The sequence below is a fragment of the Macaca thibetana genome, chromosome 10 (assembly GCF_024542745.1).
Source record: "Macaca thibetana thibetana isolate TM-01 chromosome 10, ASM2454274v1, whole genome shotgun sequence".
Classification (NCBI taxonomy): Eukaryota; Metazoa; Chordata; class Mammalia; order Primates; family Cercopithecidae; genus Macaca; species Macaca thibetana.
The window spans coordinates 45,699,669-45,727,465 of NC_065587.1; the positions used below are offsets into that span (position 1 = coordinate 45,699,669).

Here is a 27,797-nt window from a genome sequence, read left to right on the forward strand (position 1 = left end):
ATTACCCACTCTTTTACTCAAATCTCTGATATTAATAGGTATGTAAAAAATATGTTAAATATGTATGTTTAAATATAATATGTAACATATTTAAATAAAATATATACATATATATTTTGAAGTCCGTGACAAAGCTTTAGTTGTGAAATAAGCAAGGATGCAGGACTGTACATCTTTTTGTCGTGCTTTCCCCATCATTAGACAGCAATTAAAATCAGACAGAAACAACATGACACAACTGTTAAATTTTCTTATGTGAAAATTGCAACAACAAATATTCTAAATAATATAGAAACAGGAAAGATTGCTTAACTGATTTTAATGACACGAAGCTCCTAGACTTGATATAATCGTTATGCAAAATACATAGGTGAATACTGTCTTCTTTTAAAAATATAAAATAAATAAGCAGACATGTGAAAATAGGCAAGTTTCCATTAAATAAATGAAAATTAAAAAAAAAAAGTTTTGCTTTCCATGTCATTTGAAGAAGGAAAATTATCATTTTAAACAATATTCAAGTTTATTAAACAAATAAAAAAATATTATAAAATGTTTAACTTTCATCAGCTTCAAGGTTTATGTTGCTCCCAAATTTTGCATACAACTGAACTTTCAAATCTGCTAACACCCGCTGAATTGATTCCACTCTGGATTCTAAGGCATCAATTTCTTCTTGCAAATTTTTCTGGAAAAAAAATAATTTAAATTAATTCTATTCAATTGGATGATTTCTGAGCATCTGTGTCTGAAATAATATTTGGGAAGAATTTTAGGTCAAGAACCTTCTAAACTTGGACAGGCAGCTAAGTAACACTGATAATTAGGTCTAAGTGTCTGAATGCGGGCATTTTGAATTCACGGTCCACACTTGCTTATCACAGAATAAATCAAGCTTGTTTTCTCAGTTTCTGCTGATCCAAAAAAGAGTAAAAAATTAATTTCTAAATTATTTTCTAATAAAGAAGCAAATACAAAGACTTCTATAAACAGTTTCTCCTGGGCCTGCTGGCTTCTAACCCAGCTTTTTCCAACAACAAAAATAACTATGAGACTACAGGAAATGATAGAAACTCACACCACCAACCACCAATAATGAAGAATAACAACTTAGGATCCAAATCTGGCAGAAATTTGCACTGACTTTGAGACCTCTGGGGCTACACTTTGGAAAAGAGTGGTAAAAAGTGCCTCATTTGTAAGACAGAGCAGCTTTGCCCAGTGAAAAGTCAGATATTTTTCTAAGTATTTGAGGTGATAGACATGTTAACTATCTTGATTTAATTATTCACATTGTATTAATAAATTATAACATCACGTTTTACCCCATAAATTTATACAATTATAAATTGTCAATTTATAATTAAAAATACAATTCCAAAGGACAATTCTCTCTACCTACCTATCTATAGATACTTAGCCTCTTCAATTCTAAAACCAGTTTTGTAATGTTAATGCTTCCCTCATTAATAGATTAAATGTTAACATATATTCTTTGTTTAAAAAAAAAAAAAAGTCGTAAGTTCCTTCCTGGCTAGGATCAAAACAATTTTTTTCCCTAAACATGACAAAAAAATATGAAATCATACAAACCAAATACCCACTAACATTAGAAACAAAAGAACATCTAATATTGACAGTGTTGCTGTTTTAGAAATCTAGCCAATGGTTCTCAAAGGGTGGCCCCCAGACCAGTATCAGGGACAAAATCACCTGGGAACTTGTCAGAAATACACGCTCTGGGGCCCTTACCTCAGCCCTCCTGAAAGAACTTCTTTGGGTTGGGCCCAGCAATCTGAATTTTTAACAAGCCCTGTGGGTGATTGTGATTTTTATGTGTGCTAAAAGTTTGAGAATCACTGTTACAAAACAAGAAATAGAAATAAGACATATGGCTGCTAGAAAGGGATAAATTCTAAATTTCTATACCGAGAAACACTGGTTAATAAGTAAAATAAGACACTAGAAAGTTATTTTAATATCACAAGTCCAATCATCTCTCTCTTTTCCAAAAATCTCTGAAGGCTCCTCTTTACTCTGGGACGGGAGTGGGCAAACTACAGCCCACAGGCCAAATCTAGCCTGAAGCTTGTTTTGTCAAGTTTTATTGGAACACAGCCATGCAGATTGACTCATCTTGCTTTCATACCAATTACGGCAGAGGCCGTGCAGCCCACAAAACCTAATATGTATACTTCTGGCCCTTCACAGAAAGTTTGCTGACCCCTGCTAAGACAAAGTACAATTTCTTCAACTCAACTGACTGGAGTTCTCCAAGATGTGGCCACAATTTCAGGTGCTCCCAAATCTCCAGCAAATACATCTTCTTGCAGGTCTATGTTTGCACCACCGTCATCCTATGGCCGTTTATACATGCTGCTTCTCATGACTAGAACACCCTCCGCCCCTTTCTGGCTAATAGCCACATATTCCTCAGCTGCTAGCTGAGCACTTTCCCTGGGAGCCCTTCCCTGACCCTTGATGTCCAGACTAGTATAGATTCCTCTCCCTATGTTCTTAAAGCCACGTCTATCCTCATACCACTTTCTACTCATTATCAGTTTTGTTTACTTTTCTTTCTTTCCATCTAGACTATATGCTCCATGCAGGCAAGGGCTAGGCAGGTTTTGTTGTCCCCAATTATCCCCAGTACAGGGCAGAACCTGATACAGAGTAAGCACTCAATTCATTCATTCTAGAATTCTAGAATGAACAAATGAGTAAAAAAATAAAGGTTCAGCCGGGTGAGGTGGCTCACGCCTGTAATCCCAGCACTCTGGGAGGCCGAGGCAGGTGGATCACAAGGTCAGGAGTTCGAGACCAGTCTGCCCAATATGGTGAAACCCTGTCTCTACTAAAAGTACAAAAATTAGCTGGGCGTGGTGGCGGGCGCCTGTAATCCCAGCTACTCGGGAGGCTGAGGCAGGAGAATTGTTTGAACCCAGGAGGCAGACGTTGCAGTGAGCCGAGATTGCGCCATTGCACTCCAGCCTGGGCGACAGGGCAAGACTCCATCTCAAACACTAAAAAATTAATAAATCAAGGTTCAGTATCTATCTCTGCATGGGGCAGGGGATTCACAATAGCCACAAAAACCATGAACTATCTGGGAATACTTCCAAACATTTTTTAAATGGTTAAACAAATAAAAAGAACAAAAATCACAAAATTTGACCAAGAAGAAAAGATTTAAACATAAGGGAGACATACAACATGCCTGCATGGGAAGACACAGGAGTAAATGATAGTTCTTCCCCAGATTCACTAAATGTGGGTTTCATTCATACGAAGTTTTGCTTTTTATGACATTTGAAGAAGAACGACTATCATTTTCAGCAATCAGGTTAATTAGCAAAAGCATTAGGAAAGGTTTAATTGCCGTCAGCTTCTCATAGACAAACGATGGGACTGTCCCTGCCATATAGTTAGAAGGCATGTGAACTGAAAATTTCATACCATGTATCAGATGTCTCAGATACTATCAGAGAACTCATATGCTGACCCAGTAATTATACTTCTCTATTTCCTCACAACAATTTTCTAAATGTGAACAAAGATTTATGTAGAAGAATGCTCACAGTAACATTACTACAGCAAAATACTGGAAACAAATTAATGCTAACAATAAGATCCGTGACCCCAGTTGATAACCATCAACATGATATTAAACAGTCATCAAAAACGATGTTTTGAAAAGGCCTGTGTGCCTGGCTCAGAGCAGGCTCCCAATGAGTATCTGCTGGACAAACAAACATTCAACGAAACCGCAAAAATGCTCCTCCTGGAACATTAACTGTCCAAACTGGGAAGCAAACTACATGGAGAGAGGCAGAGAGAACATAAAAGAAATACAGGAAAATGTTCACTATGAATGGTTACCTCTGGGTAGAGTTACAGGGGATTTTTCTTTTCTGCTTCAATATATGCTATACCTTCTAAATACTTTGTTTTGAGCAATACTTCTGGAGTCAGAAGACCACTGTCTATGTGTCACTTTGAATAAATCCTGTAACCTCTCTAAGCCTCTATTCTTTGTCCCTAAATTGGGATAACAGGTCATTGTTAGGATTCAATAAGATCCTGCTGGCAAAGCATTCAGAGCATGTCTGGGACTTAACAAGGCAGGAAGTATTAGCTATCGCTAGCATCCACTATTTCCCTACATCTACAATGACATGTTCTTTATAATGATGTAAATTCTAATTTCAGAATTAACTTTGAACATACCTTTGCTTCTTCTAACATTTCTTGTGTTTCTTCTTGAGAATGGCTAATGAAGACATCACCAATTTGATAAGGTATCATTAAGCAGTCATCGTCTGCAAGCATGATGTCATCACAAGCATCTTCTAGGTTTTGGAGTTGTTTCTATAAATGAAAAATGGCAAAGAAAATGTATCCAAAGTTCTCTGACGCAGGCTAAAGGCCAGTTGTAATTTGGGGACACCAACTCTCTGAGGGACCCTCTCACAAAGGTATTATTACCACATCAGAATTTCTAAGACTTTAATTTGTAACTTTTTAGAGGACATTTCACAAGCAAGCACCTAGAGCTATCTAACGCATTGTCCTCTGGATATTTTCAGATTGCTATAAGCACCCTGTGGTGGACAGCAGGCACCTATGGTCACTCAGAATTTCTTCTATTTTAACAATTTTCAACTGTGAATTCTGCCCTCCTACAAAAACAAAACCAAAAAACCAACCTACATTTCTCAGCCTTGCTTGCTGATAGGGTGCAAGTAAATCATGCTGGTAATGAATGCTCTGCCAGCATGCACAAGTGATAATAACTTCAATTCCACCAGTCAAATGCACTTGAGCCGGATTTCAACTTAAGGGAGACGACTGGACACGGGCCCCGATTTACAGGGGTAGGTGGCACTGGCAGCAGCAGCTTGGTGTTCCTAGATCTGCAAGAGTGGCTTCCTCATTGGGAAGACAGCTGACTCTGGGATCAGTGAAGGCCACAACAGCTGCTCCATCGCCAGCCAAGTTCTCCAAGACTTGTTCCTGGACCCTCGGTCTAGACTCAAGTTCCTCAATAATTCTGTAAGTTATCGCATATCCCTTTAAAAAAATGACTTTCTGCTTAACTACAGTGAATCACATTATTCATCTGCAACAAAGAGCCCAGAGAAATATATATTCACTTGTTAACTGAGTTCAGTTTTAGTAGCTATAGTACAAAAAAATTTTATTCTTCTAATAATTATTTTCAATACCTTTTTTACTTCTATTTCTTCCTTCAGCTCTGTGATTCTACTTGTATTCCGTGCAAATTTGTTTATCTTTTGTTGATCTTCGAAAGTAACATTCACATCTTCTGCAGCCTGAAAAAAGTGTTTAAGTTTTTGTAAAATTTTAATGGAGAAGTTATAAGTTAGCTTTTTATATTTCTCAACAATAACTCAATAAGCTACTTGCACTCATACAGTCAAGAATTACATGAAGTCCAGAATTTAACAAATGCCTTATTCTTTGCTACACCAGCTTAAGGTTTGTTCATAAATCTATAAACTTTTCTGATACTCTATAAAATAACTCCTAAGCTATAAAAAATTGCAGATATAAAGAACAATTAATAAGTCCTTTTAAAAGGAAAGAAAAAAGCCAACTTTTGGCCCAGAGCAGACTTTCTCAAGTTGGAGCATTCTTTCATTAAGATGACCCAGGGAACAAAAAGTCACGCGGTCAAATATATTGGTAAATGTCTCAGAGTAGTGTTTTTTTCCTTAGAGCTAAAACTTGCATGAGCTTACTGGCTAAAGGGTCACTGTACATTTCAGTGGCTATACTCCATTCATAGCAAAAATTATGTCTATAATGTAGGATCTGTTTAAATGTCTTAATAAGGTCTACTTCACTAAAAAATGAAGAAAACTGAATGTTTAGTATTTAAAAATTAATATTTAATGTGATTAAATTTACAAATTTGCAAATAAAGAGTACTTGGATAACATAAAGTACCCATTAAATAATAAAAAAAATAGGTAACACTGATTGAGTTTACTATGTGCCAAAACTTCCTATAAGTACTTTATTATCTCTGCTAATCCTCCAATCCATCTTATTAAGGAGGATCACCAGTCCTATTTTACAGATTGAGAAACTGAGGTACACTTTATATAATGTGCCCAAAGCCACACAGCCAGTAGGTGGTGGAGCTTGATTTCAACCCAGGGAGACTGGCTCCAGAGGTCGCACAGGTCCACGAGTTCTCGGAAACTGAATGCGAACAGGGGTCTATGTGAATGTGCACGTGTGTGTGTGAGTGTGTACACAGGCTTAGGAACATTTGGAAGAGGCAGCAGGATGCCTGCTTTCATCAGATTTTCAAGGAGATACCATATATTTTTTAAAAAATAAAGCTAAAAAATAAAACCAGACTCTCCTTAGGGTTTCCCTTCCATTTATAACATGAAAACCAGAGCACCTGATTCTAGTTTAAAGGAGGAAAGACACTTGTGTGTGTATAAAAATAGTTCATACTGAAGAACTACTTTTGGTTCTTTCGCAATAACAGTAATGAGCTCACAACATCCAGGTCCATCCCTGACCTGGTCTCTCGTGACCATCGACTTAAAGTATGCGACCTTTTATTTCTCAGAGGTTGAAAGGCCTTGTCGAGCAATACAGAGCTCAGTGGTCAGAATATCACATAGCCCTCCCCTTTGTCAGGCTCTCATTCCACCTCAACAATCCAGAAGATAGCCAGAAAAAACTCTTTACATCACTGTCTAGCTTTGAGTGTTCAACCGTATGCATAATTTTGATGAATATGGAAGTTGGGGAACACTGAGCTACACTCAAGAAACCAAGTCTATATCTTGGCACACAAGTCATTTTGCCTAAGTGAGAACTGTCAGTTCCCTATGCAAACAGACAGCAAAGAATTCTGAAGAGTTCCTGTTTGCCTGAAGAGTAGATGCCATTTGGTTAAATACTGAACCCCTGAAAACCTTAGCAGGTATTTAGAGATGCATTTGTCACAGTGAGGGCTCAACAGAGCCATTCACATGAACAGATCCAGTGCAGGACTGCCTGGCACATAACTGAGGCTAATACATGGTTTCTGAATCTGAACCTAAATCATGCTTGATCAAACTCATAAACACATAGTTTCCAAAATGTGGTAGAGAGAATTTGGCTATTTGCTTTCTGTCTTTCCAAAGCAGGTATTTCCTGTTGTAGCCCCACCAAACCACAGCCATCAGCACAGACCTGGCCCCTGGTATCCAGATCCTTCTGGTGGTTTTCCCACTGGGGTTAAGGGCTAAAGTTGATGTGTGAGTCAAATACACTGCATGCCGCCCACGGAGTGCTGTTTACAGCAGAAGGTAAGATGTCAGTGCCTTTGATGGCTAACAGAGGCTTCTGTTTTAGTCTCACTGTCCTAGAATATTCCTACATTTCTTGAAGCTGCATTTTGGCAAGAAGTGGGTAATTTTATTTATTTATTTTTTTTTTTTTTTGAGAGAGTCTCACTCTGTTGCCCAGGCTGAAGTGCAGTAGTATGATCTCGGCTCACTGCAACCTCCGCTTCCTGGGTTCAAGCCATTCCCCTGCCTCAGTCTCCCAAGTAGCTGAGATTACATACACGTGCCACCACACCCAGCTAATTTTTGTATTTTTAGTAGAGAAGGGGTTTCACCATGTTAGCCGGGCTGGTCTTGAACTCCTAACCTCAGGTGATCCGCCAGGCTCCGCCTCCCGAAGTGCTGGGATTACAGGCATGAGCCACCACGCCCAGCCAGAAGTGGGTAATTCTTAACTAGGGGAGGGTCAATGGACATTGACAGGTCAATTTAACCCGAGACTGTATGCAAAATGGCATGTATAGTATGTGCATTCTTCTGGAAGCTCTTCATATCCTACAGTATCTGAGGCAGCACACAGAGTGGTGCAAAGAGTCAGGCTGGAATCCAATCCAAGCAAACAGGAATCTTGGGCAAATTACCCAATTCTATGGAACCTCCTCAGGTTTCTTATCTGTAAAAAGAAGCTAGTTCCTACCTTACAGGGTTGATAAAATGAACATGTGGGAGAAAGCTTGATGATGGAGTCAGTCAAATGATAGCCAAGCATTTTATATCCTGAATATTGCTTATCAAAAATCATTACACAGATCCAGATCTAGAAGGAAATTCTGCTAGGCCAAAGAGAAATACGCCTGCTCGAGATCCAAGGTAAAAATTAAAATTCCCCGGGCTCTTTTCTTGAGAACTAGTATCTTACGGGATTAGAGGAGGAAACAGAACCATACTCGGTCATGCCCCACACCAAGTCTAGGTATTACTCGGAGTCTGCACTGACAGCTGGGTCCCTAGAAATAAATTCTGGCCAATTTCAGTCTTTTATTTTTACTTTTAAAAACATATCTACCAAGTCTGTATGATGTAAACTTTTGCTTTGTATTTGTACTCAACAACTTTCTTTTTTTTTTTTTGGTTTTTGTTTCTGAGATGAGTCTCGCTCTGTCGCCAGGCTGGAGTGCAGTGGCGTGATCTTGGCTCACTGCGACCTCCACCTCCTGGGTTCAAGCGATTCTCGTGCCTCAGCCTCCTGAGTAGCTGGGACTACAGGTGCACACCACCATACCCAGCTAATTTTTGTATTCAACTTTCATCCATGCAGTAGTTTATTTAACAATTACTGTTTCCTATATGCCATGACAAGAGAGCCACTATCCCACCTGGCAAGCATACATCCTGGTGGAGGAAGAGAAAAAAACAAGATGAACGAGATAATGTTCGATGGTGACAAACGTGATGATGAAAATACAATAGCTTAGGAGAAGAAAGTTTTGGGGGCCTGGGGAGTGAAGGAGGCTTCTTTAGATAAAGGTCAAAGGTAGCCTCTCTGAGGAAAGAACATTTGTATGTAGGATAATCAACAGAAATCAAAGTGCAGATCTCCTTATGGTCGAGAACTGGATCTTAGAAGGCAGAACTTTAGAGATGAGAGTACTGAATCATCTCATCTAAACATTCTCCCCAGCAAAATCATGACCAGTTGAGAGATAACGATGTTACAAATGTAAAGTACTCCAGATTGTACATGATTTGCTTTTCATTAAACTCAAAGGGCTCTCTCTCTATGTCTCACTCTCACTCACTGGCATACATGTTTGTTTTCTCCCATTGAGGGCAAAGGGGAAAAGCGTACATGTAAGATAATCTATCGGGAATTGTTCATAACACTGGAAACATCTACAGGAGGACATTACATCTATCATGTGACTCTCAAAGGCTTCAAAGTTAACGAAGATCTTTTATATTTTGGCCACCACCTACCCTTCTACAAGTTCTTTTCCCATCATGGCTCAAACTTTCTTCCCCTGATTATCTGCCATCAGGCCTTCCTTGTATTAAATGTACTCAGAGTCTCTGCAGATACTCCTCTCTAGAATGCTTCATTCTCTATCCAACTCTCCCTTCCTTTCCTTACATAATCTCACAGATCTCAACTTAAATGGCACTTTCCCAGGAAAGCCTTCTCTGATCTCAAAACAGACCTCATTTTGGCCCTCATTTCGTAAGTACTTTTCCTTCACAGTTCTCACCAGAGAAACTAGTTTTCTGTGTGACTATGTGAGTAATGCCTGCCTCTGTCCTGGAACATACGTTCTTTGGGGCTATAAGAATAAGGGGAGAAGAACTTCCTCACTGGTCACCGCAGTTGTCTCCACTTAAAACTGAGACTATGCCATATTACATGCCCCCAAAAATTTACTGAATCAATGAAAGAGGGAAAAAAAAAGTTGATAATTAGAAATTTTGCAATCAAAATCCAGGGTTCAAATCATTCTTCTGCCATTTCCTCTTTGACCATTTACTTCACCTCTCTGCACTTCAGTTTCCATACCTATAAAACGGAGTGAACCACAACTAGTATCTTTCAAGGAATTAAAGGCCATACCTAACACCAGAGGGCCCAATTTCACAAACTAGAGGTGAAGTGAATCTCACCAAGTTTCATACTGTTTTGAATCACCATGGCCCTGGACCCTACTCTGGGACTCAGTAAGAATTTTTGGATGGCAGAATAGTAGGGTGAGCAACACATCTTGAGTTAGCTGGGGCGTTCCCAGTTTTGGCAGTCCCTCAATTTCATATAAAACGGGGCAATGGGTCACCCTACACCAGGCACAGATGGCACAGACTATGTGGTACTGGATGGGGGTAAAGCAAAGGAAGTTCTAATGTGGTCTTAAAAGTGGAATGAATGCAAATCCCGCCAGCCAAGAGATTCTCATGGAAGACCCCCTATAGCAGTTTAAAACTCAGACTCCGGAGTCAGAATGCCTGTGTTTAAATGCTAGCTTTGCCTCCGTGCCTGTTTTCTCATTTGTTAAATAAGGATAAAAACAGTATCTCCCCTAAAGTACATAAGATAAACAATACACCCAAAAAAAAAAAAAAAAGTACAGCTATACCTAGCACACTGTAAAGCTCCCCAAATTGTCAGTCGTTATTTCCTTCCCCCTCTCCACTTTTCTTTTTCTTCTGTCTAGCTATCTTTACACATCTGGGAATGGCCACGGGTTTATAAACCCGACATGGAAGTTTAGCCTGCTTAGTGGTTACATAGGTGTGCTTTGAGAAAAACCAAACCAAACCTGAGTTCGAACTCCAGCTCAGCTTCTTACTAGCTGAGTCACTTTGGGGCCCCTAACTGCTCTGTGTCTAAGTTTCTCTACCTGCAAAGTGGGGAGGAACCCATTGCACTTGCTGAGCTGCGGGGAGGATAACGGATAAAGGGCCGGCTGCTGGGCCGGCAGATTGTCCGTCTTCAATAAATACTGGTTTTAGCCTGGAGGACTCAGGGGCATAGAGCGTGGACATGGGCAGCTCCCGGTTGGACACGGGGGCTCTTGGGCCTGATAATCCGGGGATGCAGGAACCTGCTGTCCCCCTTATGAGCTGCGTAACCTGAGGCAGGTGACTTCCCATCTCTGGGCCTCAGTTTCCTCACCCGTAACCACGGTCCCAGCAGCAGCTACCCATAACCAATGAGGCTAATGCGATCATGCCGGTGCAACGCCCGAATCAAGGCCAACCACACTCAACGAGACCTTCGACTTCCCACACCTTAGGGGCAAGGCTGGGGCTGCAGATTCCTCAGACTCCCCGGGGGCACCCTCGGCATCGCGGGAGGCGGCCCAGGGCCCTCGGAGGCTCCCGGCCCCAGCCCCGGCTCCCCGCCTCGGCTGGCCAGGTGCCTAGGAAAACGCTCAGGGCGCCAGGCGCGGGCAGGCCTTGCCGCGGGGCCGCTCTCAGGGCCTCGGCCTCGGCCTCGGGTCCCACGCCGGGCTTCGGAGCTGCGCACCCCCAGCATCCCGCGCCCCAACCCCCGCGGCCGAGATTCGGCGCCACCCGCGCATCCAGAGCCCCGAGCGCCCCACTCACCGCCTTCTTCATGGTGGCCGCCATCTTGGGACTGGACTACGGCACGCGGCGGGGAGGGCCGCAATGATGCGCTTCGTCCTCGAGCGTTCTCTCGCTCCCGGTCGGCCCAGAACTCCCCGCAGAAATACAACACTGTCTCCACATTCCCTCCTCTTGGACTTTTGGCTAATGATTCCAAACGGCTGGGACGTAGGGAGGAAATGTGACCTGGAAAGACTTGGTACATGCCAATTAAAGGGACAGGCAACCCCCGTGGGCCGACATAAACACGGGGGTGTGGCGAACGGCTCCGGCTGCGGGCAGCAGGGTGCGCGTCCCAGGGTGCGCGTCCCTCAGCGTGGCGGGGACCAGCTGGGGCAGGATCAAAGGGGAGGCTGGGGGAATTTTTCTGCATCCGTCCCACAGACTTGCATTGAGAAAGCTGACCTCCCTGTAAAAGAGCTAGGAACGAATGGCCTTGGCAAATAGGGTGTGAGACTTACCTGCCATGATAATTCAGGTGGTGTAAAGGAGGAGGCGCTCCTATCTTTTAATGTAATTTTTTTAAAAATTTAGATTCAGGGGGTAGGTGTGCAGGTTTATTACACGGATATATTGCATAGTGCTAAGGTTTGGGTTTCTAATGATCCCGTTGCCCAAGTAGTGAACATAGTACTCCCTAGGTAATTTTTCAACACCTTTCCCCTGCCTCCTTCCCCGTGTTTGGAATCCCTAGCATTTGTTGTTCCCATCTTTATGTCCATGATTACCCAGTGTTTAGCTCTCACTCGTAAGTGGGAACATGAGTGGTTGATTTTCTGTTCTTTGTTAATTCACTTGGGATAATGATGTCCAGCTGCATCCATGTTGCTGCAAAGAACATGATTTTGTTCTTTTTTATGGCTGCATAGTATTCCATGGTGTATATGGACCACGTTTTCTTTATCCTATCCACTACTGATGGGCACCTGGGTTGATTCCATGCCTTTGCTGTTGTGAATAGGCAATCCTATTAATTAATTTACAGCAATATTACTGAACAGTTACTGTATATTCTGACACTTGTATCTCCCAATTAGTAATTTTTTTTTTTTTTTTTTTTTTTTTTTTTGGCCTTAGGATCTCTTTGTACTCCTAGAAATTACTGAGGACTCCAAAGCATTTTTATGTGGGTTATTTATCGATATTTGCTGTATTAGAAATTAAAGCAGAATTTTAAAAATGTAGTTATTAATTCATTTAAAATAATATAAAACTCCATTCCATGGTAATAAAAATCACACTTTAAAAATACCTATATTTTCTAAGACAAAAACAAATTGAGAAGACTGTCATCGTTTTACATTTTCACTGATGTCTTTAATATCAGGCTTAATGGAAGGTTAGATTCTCATGTGTACTTCTGCATTCAGTCTCTCCAAATATACTGTTTAGTTGTCTAGTTGTAGGTATGAAAAACCCCAGCCTCACACAAATCATGCAGTTGGGAAAGGGAGGCCCTCATGGATGCCTGAAAAGGTCTCAGGGACCCCCGACGTTCATGGACCACAGCTTGAGAACTGCCCCTGACAAGCCACCTCCTTTCTCAAAGTCCCAATTTCCTCTTTGGTTCAATGAGGGGAATGAGACCTTACAGCACCTTGTGCTCTCCCCACCGAACCACCTAGCCCGCCACGGGCATTGCCTGTTCTCCTGACTGTTCTGGGCTCTCCAGGCCCTTAGTATTGGGACTTTCCAGTGTGTAGCTTATATGTGCTCAAAAAAGTATTTGTTGAATAAAAATGTTTTTCCAGGGTTAAATTTTAGCACAGGGTCTGGCGCATAGGATATGCTCCATCAGTGACACCTGTTTATTCCAGAGCTCAATGTAAAAGCACTGCAAGAAACAAATGGTGGAGAGGGAGACAGAAATAAAGGGCAAAATTGTCACAAATGGTACCAAGTGCATGAAGGAGATAAATGAGGTGCTGAGGCAGAGCACAGAGGGGAGGGGTGGGGGCCGGCTATGGAACTGGCCTCCAAGCTAAGAGAAAATGGGAGGCCTCAGCATGGGGAGAGGAGATGAAAGTGGGCCCCAGGGATGAAGGGCTGAGAGGGAAAGAGCCTGGTGAGACATGGTAGAAAGGACTGAGCAGCATGGGGCGAGGCTGGGGTGCAAGGCAGGGGCCAGATCTGAGTGTGTTTTAGACCTTGGTAAGGCCAAACCGGGGGAGGGAGAGAGAAAGAGAGAAAGAACTCTGACTTTTTCAAACCTTTATTGAGAAATGGCTGAGTTGAAAGGTGAGGAACAATGGAGCATGAATTTTGAGGAAGTGTAATTGTATGGTGGGGACCGAAAGTAGCATAGGGGGTTTCAAAGAGAGAAGCACTTCAATCCTCAAATTCATAGATCTTAGGACCAGAAGGGACCTCAACCTTCATCTATGCTAACCTTTGCCTTTCGCTGAAATATATAATAATGATAGTTGTTATGGTTTGACTGTGTTCCCACCCAAATCTCTTCTTGGATGGTAGCTCCCATAATTTCCATGTGTTGTGGGAGGGACCCAGTAGGAGATAACTGAATCATGGGGGTGGTTTCCTCTATACTGTTCTCGTGGTAGTGAATAAGTCTTATGAGAGCTGATGGTTTTATGAGGGGTTTCCCCTTTCTCTTGTTTCATTCTCCCTGTCTGCCACCACATAAGATGTGCCTTTTGCCTTCCGCCATGATTGTGAGGCCTCCCCAGCCACGTGGAACTGTGAGTCCATTAAACCTCTTTTTCTTTATCAATTACCCAGTCTTGCGTATGTCTTTATCAGCAGTGTGAAAACGGACTAATGCAACAGTAATAGTAACATATAAAACTGACACGGTACATATTCTGTGACTTGCATGTTGTTAAATGTTTTAATCCTCCCCATACCACACAATATTGTTATCAACCATTTTACAGGAGAGGAAATAGCGTTTCAGAAGGACAAAGCTACCTGGCCAAGGCTACAGCAGCCAGGAAGTACCAGAGCCTGGGTTTGAACTCTTGGCGAACCTGGCTCCAGAGACCACTCTCCAAGCACCAGGATTTGCACATCACTACAAGTCAAGTATAAAGTCAGCTGTGTCCCGGAGTGGGTAGCTCATAGTGGACATTGCAGCTCCTGTCACCTAACTTGCATGAGTAAAGTGTTTAAGACTCATTAAAGGGCGTACTGGAGCCAGACTGCCTTGGTTCAAATCATACCTCCACCACTTTCTAGTTTTGGTGTTAGACAAGTTACTTTCATGGCAAAAATAATGTCTCTCTAATAGCGTTGTTGTGAAGAGTAGAAGAGATAATACATGCAAATAAAGTGCATTGTAAGTTCTCAGGAAATGTTAGCTATGATTACTTTCTCAGTTCAGCCCTGTTGCCTCTGAAATTCCTCTGCCCAAGTTATGATCTTTCAAATCTCCTCTTAAAGAACTCCCCTGGCTCAGTATTACTGCTAACTACCCCCATGGCCATTATTAGTGCTGCCTTTTGAGACTGTAGCATCCATTTCAGATGTGTAGAAGTTGGAAAGCATCCTGGGAGAGAACAATGACAATGGTTAGAAGCCATCCTAGTTGGAATTTTTAAAGCAGAGCCCGAGGCAAAGGCTTAGATACTGCTTCTTCATTAAGGAGTATAATCCCAGGGCAGCAAGAGCAAGGAAAAAGTAGAATGAAGCAGGTCAGGGACGGCCGCAGAGCCCATAACAGGAGACCTCACCAAGCTGACCTTTGCTTGGTATCAAGCACGACTGGTTGCTCCCTCTCTGGGGACTGTCCTGTAAGAGGCTGTGATAACCAGGGCACAGGAGAGTTCAGCTGGGGAGAACTCTTATCTGCCAGTCCCTGCCTCCCATTCAAAGGCTGGCCCCATGGGGACCTCACTCCCAGACACTTCCAGGTTGCTCACTGAGGCTCCCATACTTTTTCTTACCTCAGCCTTCCACAGGGAAGCCCCCAGGTAGAGGAACAAGTGTGAGGCTGTGAGCACCAGGCAACCGGAGCGAGAGGCAGCCCTGCTGGGTTCTGCACACCTCAAGTCTGCACACCATGGCCAGTGTGGAGCTGGTCACTGTGGGGGCTCCTGGGGTGGAGCAGGTGGCCAATGGCAGGTGAGGACAAAGACAGGTTAAACCAAGAGGCTTTAACATGACACATCCTTAGGTGCCGTCTGACACAGAGGCCCATGAAATCAGCTAAGAAGTTCAGATTATGACATACTGAAGAGTCATTGAATTAAATTCTTTTAGGACTTCAAAATTACATTGGACAAACCACAGAATGAGAGAAAATATTTGCAAACTATTTAATTTAATATTTAATTAAGAAATAAGGCAAGAAAAAAGGGATTAACAGCCAGAGTATATGAGGAGCTCAAACAACTCAATAGGAAAAAAAAATCTAATAATCCAGCTTAAAAATGGGCAAAAATTCTGAATAGACAGTCTTCTAAAGCAGACATACAAACGGCAAGTGGATATATGAAAAGGTGCTCAACATCGCTGGACATCAGAGAAATGCAAATCCAAACTACAATGAGATATCAGCTCATCCCAGCTAAAAATTGCTTTTATCCAAAAGACAGACATTAACAAATGCCAGAGAGAACGTGGAGAAAAAGAAACCCTCATACGCTGTTGGTGGGAATGTAAATTAGTACAACCACTGTGAAGAACAGTAGAAAGATTCCTCAAAAAACTGAAAATAGAGCTATCACACAATCCAGCAATGGCACTGCTAGGTGTATAACCCCCAATAAGGAAATCAGTATATCAAAGAGATGTCCGCATTCCCATGTTTATTGCAGCGCTATTCACAATAGCCAAGATTCAGCAGCAACCTAAGTGTCCATCAACAGACGAATGGATAAAGAGTTGGTGGTAGTGTAAATTAGTGCAACCATTACGGAAGACAGTGTGGTGATTCCTCAAGGAGCTAGAACCAGAAATACCATTTGACCCAGCAATCCCATTACTGGGTATATACCCAAAGGATTATAAATCACTCTACTATAAGGACACATGCACAGATATGTTTATTGCAGCACTATTTACAATAGCAAAGACTTGGAACCAACCCAAATGTCCATCAATGATAGACTGGATAAAGAAAATGTGGCACATATACACCATGGAATACTATGCAGCCATAAAAAAGAATGAGATCGTGTCCTTTGCAGGGACATGGATGAAGCTGGAAGCCATAATTCTCAGCAAACGAACACAGGAACAGAAAACCAAACACTTCACGTTCTCACTCATAAGTGGGAGTTGAACAATGAGAACACATGGACACAGGGAGGGAAATATCACACACCAGGGCCTGTCGGGGGTAGGGGGCAAGGGGACGGATAGCATTAGAACAAACAGCTAATGCATGCAGGGCTTAAAACCTAGATGACAGGTTGATGGGTGCAGCAAACCACCATGGCACATGTATAACTATGGAACAAACCTGCACGTTCTGCACATGTATCCCAGAACTTAAACTAAAATAAAAACACAAAAGAAAATGTGGCACCTATACACAATGGAGTACTATTCAGCCATAAAAAAAGAATGAGAGCCTGTCATTTGCTATAACATGGATAAAACTGGAGGTCATTATGTTAAGTGAAATAAGCCAGGCACAAAAAGACAGACGTTGCATGTTCTCACTGATTTGTGGGAGCTAAAAACCTTGAAACAACTGAACTCATGGAAATGGAGAGTAGGATGGTTACCAGAGGCTGAAAAGGGTGTTAGGGGAGGGGGAACTGGGAATGGTTAATGTGTACAAAAATTAGTTATCTAGAATGAATGAGATTTAGTATTTGACAGCACAACAGGGTGACTACAGTCAACAATAATTTATTGTACATTTTAAAATAACTAAAACAGTGTAACTGAGTGTAACACAAAGGATAAATGCCTGAGGTGATGGATGCACCATTTATCCTGATGTGAATTTTTTTTTTTTTTTTTTAGACGGAGTTTTGCTCTTGTTGCTCAGGCTGGAGTGCAATGGTGTGATCTTGGCTCACCGCAACCCCTGCCTTCCGGGTTCGAGCGATTCTCCTGCCTCAGGCTCCCGAATAGCTGAGATTACAGGCATGCGCCACCACGCCCAGCTAATTTTGCATTTTTAGTAGAGGTGGGGTTTCACCATCTTGGTCAGGCTGGTCTCAAACTCCCAACCTCAGGTGATCCATCCACCTCGGCCTCCCAAAGTGCTGGGATTACAGGTATGAGCCATGGTTCCCGGCCCCCCGATGTGATTATTACACATTGTATGCCCATATCAAAATATCTCATGCACCCCATAAATATTTATGCCTACTATGCATCCACAATATTAAAAATAAATACATACATGTAAATAATAATAAAATAAAATCAGATTGGTCCAAATGCTAATACATGTGCTGCTGAGAAACCCTGAGAAGCCAGCCTCATGCAGGGCACTTATTCATCACCATGCCTCCTTAATATCCAAGCGCCTGGTTAACTAGTCACTGAGCTGAGAAATTGCACCAGGAGACGTGGGCTCCAGAGACAGAAGGGCTGGGGGCACTGTCTCCTCTAACAGGTGATATGGAGGTAGGGGATGGCTGGGCTGGATCCCTTTGGCTGGGCTGAAAGAAGCCATGGCTCCAATTGGATGCTCAATGAGTCTTTGGCTACTCCGTCATTATCACGAGACAGTGAATGCTTCTCCAAGCATTAGTTCCCCACACAGGCCATGCAAAAGCAAAGAGAAAAGGCGCTGGGCAGAGAGTCTCTGGGCACAGGGAAGTGTCATTGAATCTAGACAGAGGACAGTGGTGGCTCCTGGCAGTCTTGCTGCTGACTCAGCTCCCTCTGAAGCCCCTGGCTTCCCCTTGCCTCTAAGGTTTTCCTTCCAATTCTATTTCTCACTGTTCTTGTCCCTCTCCTCTCCCCAGACCGTGCTATTCTTTGAGCTAACTCTCTCCTAGCAGAAAAACTAGTTCTGCAAGTCCGCATGGTACAGGGACTTTCAAGTCTTCTGTTGAGCATCTTCTGATTTCCTGATGTGGAGCATTTCCGACCTTTGTTTCTGGTCCTTTCTTCAGCTGGGGACTGTCCCTGGCTCTCCGGGGAGAAGCATGGCGTACAGGTGGAAGCATTTGGATCCTGCAGGTTAGGGAGGAGAATCAACAATGACCATTTGAAAAGACTTTCCCTTATGCCAGGTTGAAAACTGGCCACCCACTGATTGGATCCAAGCTATGTGTTCTTTGACCCGTATGGTATTTTTCTTTACTGGAACCAATATTTGAGATTTTTAGTTTTGCTTGAGCTGGTACAATCAGCGTCCTGGTGACATTGCACCTGTGTTTCTGCATGATGGGCAGCTGCTGGTGCTGCTTCGACCTGGCACATTCAGCCAGCAGGCTTTCTTCCAGGCATGGCAGACCCCCAACTCACAGAGCACACACAGCTACATGTAGGGCACCTGCCCATCCGTGTGCTCACCTGTCAGGCCCTCCAGGTAAAGGAACTTGTAACTCCCAGCCTTCTGTTCTAACATACCTAAATGAGAGCATTTATGCGTGTGTGTGTTTGAAATTTGTACCATGCTAGGTGCTGTTGCAAGTAGAAAAATAAAGCAGACAAGGTGCTTGGCATCACGGAGCTTATGGTTGACAAACATACGATCAAAATCATAGCACCAGAAGCTGCAACCCTGGGGTGAGTCCAGGGGAGAAAAAGCTTGAATCTGGCTGGAGTGGTCCCCAAGGACTGTGGAATCAGTGGTATGTTGCTTGGACCAAGAAGGGCAGGTGCTCAGCATTGAGGATATAACACTGAAAAAACACAGACAAAACTCTTTGTCCTCATGTAGCTTACATTCTATTGAGAGGAAAAAGATCATAACCAAAACATATAAGTAAATTATACAGTATGTTAGAAAGTGTTGTTAGTATAAATGCTATTAATTGCTCCAACAAGAATCATGCAATTATAATAAAAGACTGTGTGACTACCATCACGAACACTCCATGACGAAGATATAAGGACAGAAATGGTCAGTATATTGACTGGAAAACAGAGAGAAAAAAAAAACAAAACCTATTTGAATTGGTATGTAAGCTACAAAATTGTCCAGACATGTCCCAGTTTAATTTAGATGTTGTCACAAAGCGATAATGAGATTATCACATCATTTCCTGGCAGTACATGCCTGGGTGCCCTCCAAAACCTGCAACACCTGCTCCAGGTTCCTGGTTCTGATTTAAAAAGGAAACCTTGATCAGATTCACCTTCCATGCTGGCCATGAGGAGTGGGCAGCAAGAAGGAGCAAGCCCCAGGATCACGCAGCAATTTGGTTTGGCGCCTGCAGAGGGCACCCGAGGAACATGACAATGTTCCCCAGACTTGAACCATTCAAATCCACCTTCCAAATATTTTGCACTTCTTTTGAATCTTACTGTTCTGGGTAACGTTAAGTATTGTCAGTTTGTATTTAGCTACGCAATTTTGCAAATGGTCTTTCCATAACCCTGTTTGAAACACTTCATTGTTTTCCCATTGCACTTAAATTTCTTACTAGGGCCTAGCCTCCCTCCCTGACCTTGTTTTGGACCATCTTTCCCCTCACTCACTGTGCTCCACCCTCTTGGGCCTCCCTTCTGTGAATGCTACATGCTCCCGCCTGCCTCAGGGCCTTTACACTTGCTTTTCCTGCTGCCTATGATGCCTTTCTCCTACTGTTCAGCCAGCTACATTCTACAAAGACTCAGCATCTATGTTACTCCATCAAGGAAGCTGCTATGATTTGAATGTGTCCTCCAGCGTTCATAGGTTGAAATTTAATGGCCAATGTGGTTGTATTATGAGGTGGGGACCTTTAAGTCTGAGGACAGAGCCCTCAAGAATGGGATTGGGTCCCTTATAGAAGGGCTTGAGGGAATTCGTTTGTCTTGGTCCATTCTCCCACTGCTATAAAGAACTGCCCAAGACTGGGTAATGTAGAAGGGAAAGAGGTTTATTGACTCACAGTTCCACATGGCTGGGGAGGCCTCAGGAAACTTATAATCATGGCGGGATGTGAAGGGCAAGCAAGACACCTTCCTCATAGGGCGGCAAGACGGAGAGTGAATGTAGGAAGAACTACCAAACATTTATAAAAACCATCAGACCTCATGAGAACTCACTCACTGTCGCGAGAACAGAGTAGGGGAAACCATCCCCATGATTCAATCACCTCCACCTGGTCTTTCCCTTGACAATAATCCCCATTTCCCCATAATGGGGATTATGAGGATTACAATTTAAGATGAGATTTTGGGTGAGGACACAGCCAAACCAAATCAGGGTTCATTCTCTTCTGCTCTTCTACCAGGTAAGGACATAGCATTCTGCCCTGCAGAGGACACAGCAACGAGGTGACATCTTAGAAGGAGAGACAGGACCTCTCATCAGCCATCAAACCTACAGGTGCCTTGATTTTGGATTTCCCAGCCTCCAGAACTGTCAGGAATAAATCTCTATTGTTTATAAATTACCTAGACTCAGGACTTCAGTTGCAGCAGCACAGACGCACTAAGACACAAGCTTTCCTTAAACACCCATCTCCCAGACAAAAGCAGCATCCCCTGCCCCCTAAAGCAGCTTTCTATGCCTCCCTGGTATATTCCCTTTTGAATTTTATGTCCCTGTTAAACTGAGGGACAGAGATTGCAATGGAGGAATGAACATAACTTGAGACGTCCTAAGTTATGAGTTATTCCCAAAGTACAGAGAATAAAGATTAACCCAAGAATTTTACTTCTTGTGAAAAGAACAAATTACAGAAGCTATTTTTGACAATAGTGGGATTTTTTAGCCTATCCTTAAAGTAAACAAAAGTTTAGAGTTAATCATAACATATGTATACTATTATTTTTTAAATTGTTCCTGCATCCAATGGTGACATAAACACACTGGCTCCAATAACAGAGTGAGATTTCATTTCTAGATAAAGATGCTACCTCGAGGCAAATTGAATGCTCAAATCTTTCTACAGGTAAAATATTGTTTTAATAAAAGGCACTTCCACATTTGTGTTTACATAATGAGCCTCTTCCCATATTCGGTCAGGTGTTGCCTGGGCAGACTGAAGGAGAGCTGAGGTCCTGGCTACAATGAATTCCATTTGACCTAATAAATGTTGACTCGCCAGTGTAATCACTGATTCTTGTAGCAGTGTAGGACATGGATCCTAGGAGAAGATTGCAGTATTTTATGAGCTGCCATTTGCTAAGCTCAGGAAGAGCTCTCCTGAGGAGGAGAGGCAGTCCCTAACTTGTCACTGGCATTACAAAGAGGCTGTATTTCTATTAAGCATTTAATATATACTTTGGGTTCTTAACTTTTGCAGATTCATTCAGTTCAAACTATAGGTATAATTTTCATTTCGTAGGTGGGAAAATAGAGGCTCAGCACAATTGGGTAATGTCTCTAAGTTTCTATACCTTATATAACTGTTATCTGATAAAAATAAGGATAGAAATCCTAGTTATTCTCATCTATACCATATTTTCTCATTCTCACAAAAAATTAAATACTTTACTTCTCAAAAATAATTCTGCCTCATTTCCTTTAGAACTAACTTTGTTCAAACAAATTTTACTACCACCCAAGTAATTATGCTATCTAGTTATGTTCATGAAACAAGTCTACCTGTATTTTTTGCATAATTTGACAAGATATATAGGACAACATAGCAATGAAAACTGTTCTCCTTTTTATTTTAAGATCCCACTCCCCAAAGAGGGGTGAATTGTATTAAAAGCACTTGAATAATGCATACATAGGAAATCGATCTATATAATGCATTATTTTAATAGGTTTGTATCCAACTGTAACTCATCATTACAGACTTTATTTTATAATTGTCTCTTTGCTGATGGGGAATGGGAATTTGTATTTATCAGACTCCACATTTGATTGGCTGCCCAAGAAGAATTAGTTCTCCTGAATATGTGGTGCTTGCCTCCCAACACCCATTTCCTGCTCTTCTAGCAATAGCCCTAATTTCAATGTAAGGACCCTCCCCTTCCTCCCAATCAGTCCATGTGACCTGGGTGGACTCTCATACCCTCTTAGTGATGGAGCCTAAGAACAGCCTTCAGTCATTCAGCAACTCATGGTCACATGACTGTTCAGGGATAAGCACAGAAACAAACTGAGGCCAATCAGAGCCTCAGCTTCTGATTCCAATGGGAGCCAGAAGCCCTCTCTTCCTATTTGCTGTGAAGCTGTAGAAATGGAAGCTCTAGCATAGTGGCTGGCATCTTGCCATATCAGGAGTGAACTGATTTAAAAATGGGACCAAAAAAAGAAGTGAAACTGAGGAACAGGGAGAGATAAAACAGGGCCTGATAAAAAGCATTCCCCTAGTCACACGGAGAGCTAAGCCAGCCCTCCCCTTGAACTTTTCAATGACTTGAGTCATCGAATTCATTTGCTTAGGAAAGTTTGGCTTAGTTATCTGCCACTTAAAATCAAAAGAGTGCTCACTGATACATCATGGCTACATTAATGTCCGGACAGAGCCTGAGACAAGGGCTTGCTGCAGGCAGTTCGTTGTGGGAAGTGATCCTGGGGAAGCCGGAGGAAAAGTGAAAAAGGTGAAGATAGGAAGCTGTTCCAAGGGCTGTTACTGGGCTGATGACCCTGTAGGCTGCTGGAACTTGCTCCTCCTGCAAACCCTCTGGGGTCTAGCATGTGTCCCTCAGAATTGTCCTCACTACAGAGACAGCATTTATCCACCCAGCCCCATTCAGCCAAGGGTTGGCCCGGTGGGTGTTACCTCCCCTGCACTTCCAGGTTTGATCCTGCCCTAGAACCTGACCTCAGTAGTAGAAAAGCCCCAGGACATGAGGTACTACTGAGGTCAGGTTCACCTGGCCACAGCTGTTTGTCAGTTCAATGCCAGAGCAACAAGATAGGTCAAGAGGACATAAGACAAGGCATCAAAGATGCCCAATGCTATTAAAATTCATTATCAGCACCACACATTGGTTCCCTAACATTAAACTTTATAAGTTTTGACAAAACTGGACAAGAACAGGGTTGAATCTGATGAAGCCCAACCAGAACTTCAATATCGATGTCTTTCACACACGATACTTAGGACCAAAGAAGTCCCCTTAAGGGAATTTTGTGTATCATAGTCTTGGCGAACTGTTCTGCTGCAGAACTGGGTCAGATCAGTTGCATGCGGGGAGGAGAGTTTTCTCTGGAAGTAAAGGGATGGCCCCTGCTGTTACTCATTGCTGGAAAAATCAGCCTGAAAACAGCAAATGAGAGCAAGAGAGATGAGCCTTAGGTTCCGGTAAAGGAACGCTCTCACCGTGACCCAGAGTTTAAGGGTAGGGTAGGAACGTGATCCTGGCCTTGGCCTCTGACTCATTCATGCAACACATAGTTATTGAATGTCATCAGGAGCAACCACAGATGGTGAGGCCCGGTGCAGAACGAAAACTCAGGGCCCCTTGTTCAAACACCAATAAGAATTTCAGGATGGCAACAATGCGGGGATCGTGTGAGTGCGGGATCCTATGTGACTACACGGGCTGCATGCTTGCGAAGTCCATCCTGTCACCTAGGTGTCACTTATTGTGCTAGGTTCTGGGCATACACTGGCAAGCAAAACCGATATGGCACCCATACTCAAAAAGCTTAGAGCCTAGCCTGGGATGTATATGGTTCCCTCCATCAGTCTCCTTTTCCAGATATCTTTCACAGCATGAGCCCTCACTATAGTGAGCTTGATTCACTATTATGTGTGTGTATATATATATTATATATGTAATGTTTATATAAATAATATATAATTAAATTAAATATATATTTATTATATATACATATATACTTATATAATATTTATATATATTTGTTCCATTTGTTTATATATATAAATATAGATATTTATTATATATTTGTTCCATCCTTATTCTCTCTGGGGCACTCACCTATGCTATACCCTCTGCCCTCTATAACTATATCAATAAACTAATGTTTATATATTTACATTACATAAATATATGTAGATAAAATAAATCTATAATTATATATTATATACACATAAAATTGCTCATGCAACTTGTTCCCTAAGCCCCTGGAGTACAACTGAAGAATCAGTGATTACATTGGTGGTTCTAATGCAGGGGTGGCAATCTGGTGATTTTGAAAACTGTCAGATATGTCTCCAAGGGGAAGCAGGGGGCTCTCCGAGGGGCAGCTTCCTATGGGATTGGCTAGTATAATTTTAACTATCAGCATTAACTGGAATGTCCAAGAGAGATACCAAAAAAGTTAGATTTACCCACCTGTTTGAGAAAGAAAAATGCCTAAGCAATTTGAGCATTAAGAATGTGAAAGCAAGAACGTTGTTCAAATAACCCACAGGTATTTGAATGATACTGGCTGAATATCACTCTGTTTGGGTCTGTTTTTTATAAACCAAATAACCATTTGTTGAGGTTAACTTGCTTCAATGTTGAATGTTAACGCACTCTTCCCTCCACAGGTTTTTACCTTTCATATCTAGAGTTTTCTAGGAGCCACACCATGTATTCTAGAATAAGTCTTTCTGCTTCATTGGCTCCAGATTTTGTCATGGTGTGTCCTTCACTACCTCTGCCACTTGGCCAAAAACTTCCTATAAGACCTCAGAGACAAGGCTTGGCTGATAGGAGAATTAAAAGAAAGTTCAACCAGAGAGTAACTTACAGATACTGAGCAAACTTAGACTTGCCCTCAAGCCATGGAAGAGGCGTGTTTCCTCATTGTCTGGTGATCTTCCACCTTAGCAACAGGAAACTCCACCTCTAGCACCGGAAGCTGTTCCAGGGCCTTTGTGCCAAACTGACTTCCAAAATCCATTGAGTCTTCATTTATTATCTGGAGATTGGTCTACTTCTAAAATGATTAGTGGAATGTGTAGGATTTATGGTTTGGATCTGAGACCACAGGTCAATCACACTGTAATCCATATCAATCATTTTCTCAAAGTATAGTTGACCAATTTTAATAAATGTCATCTGGAAGCTCGTACTCTAGCTTCTAAATCTACTTTTGAAGCTAGAATACAATTCTACTTTTAAATCTCTCCTTTCAAGGAATTCAATTTCTTGGAATCCAATGCTTCCACTGGGTGTCTTTGCCTGCAAGCAATTGAAACACATTCGAACTACTTTAAACAATGAGTGGTGATTTGCTAAGCAATACATAGCGTGTCTTATGGAACCTTTAGCAACCAGGATTCTATTTTTAGGAAATCAAGTAGATTCCTTCGTGTTAAGGCAATTGTACTTTTAAAACATTTCTGCAAATTCTTTGACATCCTCCCATCAAAAGCCTACTGCCCTTCCTTTGAATATGGACTTACCTGGTGAGTCCCCTCTAACCAAAAAGAGTGCAGCAGAAGCAGAAGTTGCCATATGACTTCTAAGGCTGGGTTAGAAGAGGCAATCTAGTTTCACTTGTTCTCTCTGGGGGTACTCACCCTTGGTGCCCACCTTTTGTGCTGCGAGGAAGCCCAGGCACCCAGCAGGACCACATGTCAGTGTTCCAGTCAGTGGTCCCTGCCGAGACCCCAGCTCTCAGCCAGTATCAACTGCCAGACCTGAGTGAGGAAGCCTTAAAGTGAATCCAGCCCCAGCCACCAACTCTCTGCAACTGCACAGGAAACCTCAGTGAGGAGATGGGAGTCACTCCCAGCATGAGGAGGTATGATAATAATAAAAGACTATTGCTGTTTCACACCACCAAGTCTGGAGTGTGATATATAACCAGACACCCAGGTAGCAATCAGGACCCCAGTATCAACTACAGAAGTGGAAGGGCACTAACTTGCTGTTCCCACTGCCAGCAGCCAGAGGGTGGGTACATGACCTGGCGTCGATGGATCCGTGGCTCTTAATTCTTTACAGCAGGATCCTCTGGTGGGGGGTTCTGGCCATGCATCAGTGGTGGGTTTCCGTTTTGGAATCCTCCCCACATCCCAAGCTTGATCATCCAGCCACACTCTTGCAAGCCTTTGCCAAATGCAATGCATTCTCTATAGATGAGGATAGCCAGGGCCAGTTTCTGTTGCTTACAACTAAAAAAAGTCCAAATTGCTACTTGATCAGAAAGTGCCTCTGGAAGAGACTGCAAATGGAAACCGTCAGGACATCAGACCTTTGCCTCATTTCTCCTGTCTGCTGTCTGCTCAACTGCTTCAATCCTCTTTACCTCTGCAAACCACCTTCCTCTACTGGCTTCAGTTATGTGTGGAGCAAAATGGTCTCCCCTAGCTTCTGAGATCAAGAGACCAGATCACACGGATGAGCTGGATTTTTCTCAAATCCCAAATCAGTGCTTACGAGTAAAAGTCTGAGTGGCCCAGATTGGATCAAGTTCATCTATGGCCAAAACCTAGTGTCATGCTGTGTCTGCATGGCTGCTAAGGGCCCGGGCCTGTGGGGCGAGAATAGAAGTCATTTCCAGAACGCGGGAGCAGTGGTGCAGTTCCTCATGAACTGGGGAAACAATGCCAGAAACTTCCACTTCATCCCAGATGAGACTGTTACCCTAGAGGGAGTTTTCCTCTGTGATCTTCCTGCTCTCTAAAATGTAATCCCAGATAACTCACCTGCCTTTCCACCTCTACCTACAACTTTTCCCATGCTCCTCCTAATCATTTAGCATATCTTTTTTTTTTTTTTTTTTTTTTTTTTTTTTTTTTGAGACGGAGTCTCTCTCTTTCACCCAGGCTGGAGTGCAGAGGCGCCATCTCGGCTCACTGCCAGCTCCACCTCCCAGGTTCATGCCATTCTCCTGCCTCAGCCTCCTGAGTAGCTGGGACCACAGGTGCCTGCCATGACGCCCGGCTGATTTTTTGTATTTTTAGTAGAGACGGGGTTTCACTGTGTTAGCCAGGATGGTCTCGATCTCCTGACCTCATGATCCACCCATCTCGGCCTCCTAAAGTGCTGGGATTACAAGTGTGAGCCACTGCGCCCGGCCCATTTAGTATATCTTAATCAATACATGTTTAATCCCTTCCTGCTTTTCTAGAGCTTCCATAAGTGACTTACTTCCTGTGAAGCATTTCTGGGGCCTTTCATATCTGGCTTTTCACACTCACTTACTTGTCTTTCTTGTGGGATTCTTTGAGCAGTGATTCCATTCCGGGGAAGTTCTGTGTTGGAGTCTGTAATTACTGTCCTGTACCTGGCATGCCCCTCTGTGTGTGCTTCACAAGATTGGCATGCAGCAGAGGCCACCATCCTATAAATGTCACAAATGAAAAGTTTGTTGACAAATAAAATAGTAGAGGATAGACCAACTGGGATTGGTCTTTTGTGCCTTCATTCATTGTCCTAGTTATAAATTTCCTGGGGCCAGGCATGGTGGCTCAC

General features: G+C 42.6%; 1 protein-coding gene across 1 annotated transcript in view; it reads right to left on the bottom strand.

Moving 5' to 3' along the window:
- Positions 1-504: 504 nt before the first annotated feature.
- The window catches only part of PFDN4 (prefoldin subunit 4), a 161,186-nt gene continuing 133,893 nt past the window's right edge, over positions 505-27,797 (bottom strand). The window contains exons 2-5 of the mRNA XM_050746536.1: positions 11,412-11,443; positions 5,226-5,333; positions 4,228-4,368; positions 505-688 (exon numbers count right to left, since the gene is read on the bottom strand). Coding sequence (XP_050602493.1) covers positions 557-688; positions 4,228-4,368; positions 5,226-5,333; positions 11,412-11,435 — 405 coding nt within the window. The 5' untranslated portion in view covers positions 11,436-11,443 and the 3' untranslated portion in view covers positions 505-556. The remainder of the gene's footprint in view (positions 689-4,227; positions 4,369-5,225; positions 5,334-11,411; positions 11,444-27,797) is intronic.